The following is a 5,260-nucleotide window of genomic DNA, read 5'->3' on the forward strand; positions in this document are numbered from 1 at the left end:
TGTAGTTAATAAATCATTACTAAAAATGTGGTGTAGTTGCAGAAAAATCGGCTCAAATCGTGAAATAAAATAAAATAAAATAAAAAAAATCTTAGTTTCTTTGAGGCATTTGACGACTCCCCAGTGTCTCGCGACCCCAAGGTTGAGAAATTTCCCACAAAAAAATCTCCAAATGAGAATAAGTTTGGATGTAAACAATCAGTAAAAATATTGGACAAAAACAAAAAAAACAAAAAACAAAAAAAAAGACATGTGAACGCAGGATTTGGAACATTAAAGGGTCCCTAAATCATGTTTTTTCCTTATTTATAGCAGCAGTGATGAAGATGATGTTTTCTTTACAGGGTGTGTAGATGCTGTAAAAATGATGTCTGCCAAACAGCATGTCTAACTTCCATCCTTTTCATTTCTTACAGTCATGCTCTCATTTCCACTGCAGATAGAAAAGGAGGAGGAGGAGGAGGAAGAGGAGGAGGAGGAGGAAGATGAGGAGGAGGGGGGGTAACTATACCCCAACTCCCCTTTACAGCTCTGATACATCATCTGAGTTTGAAACCAACAATAAAAAAAATAAATAAAATAGACTGGTGATGTATTCCATTAGCGTCTTTGCCACAGCTTCTTGATCTACATTTTGCAAAAGATATATATATATATATATATATATATATATATATATATATTATTATTATTATTATTATTATTGTTATTATTATCTGAGATCGTCACGCACACATGCGCATGTTGGTGCCCGTGCACACTGACGCATCGTTTGTTGTATAGTCCGAGTGTTTTCTTTCCAGACAGACCGCATGCCTGTAGCGCATGCATGTTGTTGCTGCTGCTGTTTTTTAAAACCGCATTCAACAGTGCTTTTCAAAGGAGGAACAAACCCAAAGTCGGCGTGCGTGAGATGCGCCAAAACGCGAGCCGGGACTGTCTGAGTGGCGGCGCGCACTGAGGTTATCATCATCATCATCATCATCATCATCTTCAGCAGCAGTAGCAGCAGTAGCAGCAGTAGCACGATCCTCCTGCTTCTTCTTCCTCCTCCAACACCAGTATACTGGCTCCCAGTGACGATGCCGACTGGGACACTTTTGCCATGGAGCTGCGAGATTTTCTAGAGGAGGGCGCGCACGTTCGCAGCTGCGGGACGCGGACTCATCTTTTTGCGCATTTGGAGGAAAGAAAGCGACGCCAGAAAGTGTGATTTTTAAAGAAAAGGGGGTGAAAACAGCTCGCCCTGTCCTTTTCCTTTCCTTTGTGTGTGGATTGATTTTTTTCTTTTCTCTCCTCTTCTCAGCATTCCCTCAGTCCCGTCGGTGGATTGTTCTGTTGTGTGTGTTTTTTTTTTTTTTTTTTGGTTTTTGCTTTTTTCCCTGAGAGAACCGTCTCACTCACGCGCAAGGGGGTTGCACGGAAATGTGAGGATGTGAGCGCGGGGATGGATGCGGCTGTTTTTTTGTGGGGATTTCAGCACCGGGAGAGAGGGGACAGCTCCCGACGCCGCAGCAGCAGCAGCAGCAGAAGCAGCAGCAGCATCAGCATCAGCATCAGCGCTCGTTCGGTGCGCCAAAAAAAAGACGTGGATTTGTTGATTTTTCCAGCACGAAGGTCAGTGTTAAACCACAGAAAAAGATGCATTGGACTCTATCGGTGCCTGTGTTTGATTCCCATCACACGTCGCTGTGGATTTGAGTGAGAGGACACGTTTTTTAAAACTGCCTTCAATCTCCTTTTTCTAATTCCCTGCTCGTATATATATATAATTATATATATATGAATGTCTTGAAACCGGTGATGAATCGCGCAGTTTGAAAAATGCTGCTTTGGATCGTCCTGCTGAATGCGGCTCTTTGTGTTGCCAGTGGAAATGTTACAAGGGACGTTTGTAAGGAGCAGATATGCTCGTGCCACGACGTGGAGGGCGACGTGCACATAGACTGCGAAAAAAAGAGCTTCACCACCCTGCAGCACCTCACCGGGCCCAGCTCGCACTTCTACCACCTGCTGTTGCACGGGAACTCTCTGTCCAGGCTTTTCCCCAACGAGTTCGCCAACTTCTACAACGCCGTGAGTTTGCATTTGGAGAACAACGGCTTGCACGACATCGTGCCAGGCGCGTTCCTCGGGCTGCAGCTGGTCAAACGGCTGCACATCAACAACAATAAGATCCGCTCGTTCAGGAAGAGTACGTTCCTGGGCTTGGACGACCTGGAGTACCTCCAAGCGGATTTTAATCTGCTGAGGGACATTGACCCTGCGGTTTTCAGGGACCTAAATAAGCTTGAAGTGTTAATACTCAATGACAATCTCATCAGCGCGCTACCTATCAACGTGTTCCAACATGTGCCCATCACGCATCTCGACCTGCGCGGGAATCGAATCAAAACATTGCCTTATGAGGGGATCCTGGAGCAAATCCCGGGCATCGCTGAGGTTCTACTCGAGGACAACCCGTGGGACTGTAACTGTGAGCTCGTTTCCCTGAAGGAATGGTTGGAGAACATTCCGCATAACGCGCTCATTGGCCGAGTGGTCTGTGAGGCCCCCACCAGGCTGCAGGGGAGCGACCTCAACGAGACGTCAGAGGCGGATCTGTGTCCCTCACTGAGCGGGGTAGACACCAGCCTGGTGGCTCCTCCCACTCAAGAGGAAACCTCGCAGCCCACGCCCCTTGGCAAGGCCCCGACCCCCGGGGGCCAAGGTTCCAAGAGCCACTCCAAAGCTCGCGAGAACTGGCAACTGAAAACCAAGCCCACTCCGGTGATGACGGCGTGGGATGCGGAGCAGCTGCGCAACATCACATGTCCACCGCCGTGCAACTGCAAGCTGGTGGGCTCCCGGCAGGGGCTGGGGGTCAACTGCGAGGGCAAGAAGATCGACAGCCTGTCCAACCTCAAGCCCAAGCCGTTAACCGCACACGAGCTCAACATGCGCGACAACAACATCCACGCCGTGAAGAAGAACCAGCTCCTGGGCTACGCCAGCCTCAACCTGCTCGACCTCGGCGGGAACAACATCAAGGTGATTGACAACGGAACGTTTCAGAACCAGAGCGAGCTGCGCTGGCTCTACATGGATAAGAACTACTTGGATACACTGGTGGCAGAGATGTTCGTGGGCCTCGTGAACCTGGAATATCTCAGTTTGGAATACAACGACATCCAGCTGATTGTGGCGGGAGCGTTCAGCCCGATGCCCAACCTGAGGGTTCTGTTCCTCAACAACAACCTGCTCAAATCTTTACCAGTGGATGCTTTCCTTGGGATTTCTCTGTCCAAAATTAGCCTGCATAATAATTATTTCCCTTATCTGCACGTGGCTGGCGTGTTAGACCAGCTTAATTCCATCATACAGATTGACCTGCACGGGAACCCGTGGGATTGCTCATGTAACATTGTGCCCTTCAAGCAGTGGACAGAGAAACTCGGGGCCGACGTCATTGTGAGCGACCTCAAGTGCGAGTCGCCCGAAGAGTTTTGGAAACGCGACTTTCGCCAAGTCCGGAACGACCTGCTGTGCCCGAAACTCTTCGACCGGGTGCCCCCCACTTCACTTTCCAAAAACAGCACTTTCGCTCAGGACTCGGGGACGCGCCCTGGTTCGAACTCCTACTTGGAGCCCAACCGGGTCTCCATCTCAGTGCTGGTCCCGGGGCTGCTGCTGGTGTTCGTCACGTCTGCGTTCACCGTTGTGGGGATGCTGGTGTTCATTTTACGGAATCGGAGGAGGTCGAAGCGGAGGGAGGGGAACTCGTCCGCCTCAGAGATCAACTCCCTGCAGACGGTGTGCGACTCCTCGTACTGGCACAGCGGTGGCGGTCCTTACCACTCGGACGGCGGCGCGCACCGGGCCTTCGACTGCAGCGCGCACCTTTCCACAACTAATGACGCATAAAGGAGGGGGGCCCTGCTGTCGTCAAACATGACTGGATTACAAACAACTGCTGAGTCATGACTCAGCAGGCTAACACTAACTCCTTTACCCCCAACCTGGCAACCCCCTACCCTGTAATATAAGTACACGCCACACCTCTGGCTGTTACCAGTCCCCAACCTCTTGTGCAAATCTCTGGACTAGTTTCTGACTCAGACAGACAGAAGAGGGGATTACAAGATGGGGACAGTGTGTGTGTGTGTGTGTGTGTGTGTGTGTGTGTGTGTGTGTGTGTGTACGTGTGTGCATAGAAGAGATAAAGATCCAAGGACCCTTGGGAATGATGCACGAACGCATGAATGTACATGTAAATACTCGGACTGATGTATCATAATCTGCATGACGATAACGCGCATGGTTTCAACACACACACGGAACCATAACCACCAAAGTATGGAGTGACGAATGTATAAAAAAAAAAAAAAAAAAAAAAACTTCACCTAACGGTTTCATAACTGACATATTTTGAACATTTTCACATTTCACTTTCCTCACATTTGCCACGTTTTTCTTCTTTATTTGAGACAAAAATCCATGTAAATTTGCATGTTCCATATCAGTTAAAAATTTGAAGAAAGGAAAAAAAAATTCTAAATGCAGATGTTAAATCTAAATGTAAAAGTTAAATCTAAATGTTTAATGTAAATCTAAATGTTAAACCTAAATCTACATGTTAAATCTAAATCTAAATGTCAAATCTAAATCCTAAATCTGTCACTAAATGTAAAGCTAAATACAGTATTTAAAAGTTATACAAAGTGGGCATGTTCGAGCCTTTCAATCATTGTTAAAAATGTGTAAACATGAAAAATAAATCTAAACATACATGTTAAATCTAAATCTAAAAGTTAAATGTTAGGTGGAAAGCTAAATATCTAGCTGACCTGCATGATTTCTAAACATTTAGCATTATACTTGGCAACATATTTAACATTTAGATTTAGATGTAACATTTAGTTTTAACATTTAGATATAGATATATATTTAGCATTTAGATTTACATTTAGCATTTATATTCATATTTAACAGTTAGGTTTACATTTAAAATTAACATTTGGAATTAGATTTAACATTTAGTTTTAACATTCAGTTTGTTATTTAGATTTAACATTTAGATTTCAATATACATTAATCATTTAGATTTATATTTAGCATTAAGATTCATATTTAACAATTAAGTTTACATTTAAATTTATCATTTGAATTTAGCTTTACACTTGTTGACCAAACAGACATTTTGATTCAACATAGATTTAGATATTAATTTAAAATTTAGTTTTAACATTGAGATTTAGATTTAACATTGAGATTTACATTT

The 5,260-nt window shown here is 45.0% G+C and overlaps 1 protein-coding gene across 1 annotated transcript; it reads left to right on the plus strand.

Annotated features, from left to right (window-relative positions):
* The first annotated feature begins 722 nt into the window (after positions 1–722).
* On the plus strand, positions 723–4,376 carry slitrk1 (SLIT and NTRK like family member 1). The gene has a single exon (XM_028472092.1). It carries the CDS (start codon positions 1,825–1,827, stop codon positions 3,901–3,903), a length of 2,079 nt encoding a protein of 692 aa, XP_028327893.1. The 5' UTR covers positions 723–1,824; the 3' UTR covers positions 3,904–4,376.
* Positions 4,377–5,260: the final 884 nt, after the last annotated feature.

The sequence above is a fragment of the Gouania willdenowi genome, chromosome 2 (assembly GCF_900634775.1).
Source record: "Gouania willdenowi chromosome 2, fGouWil2.1, whole genome shotgun sequence".
Classification (NCBI taxonomy): domain Eukaryota; kingdom Metazoa; phylum Chordata; class Actinopteri; order Blenniiformes; family Gobiesocidae; genus Gouania; species Gouania willdenowi.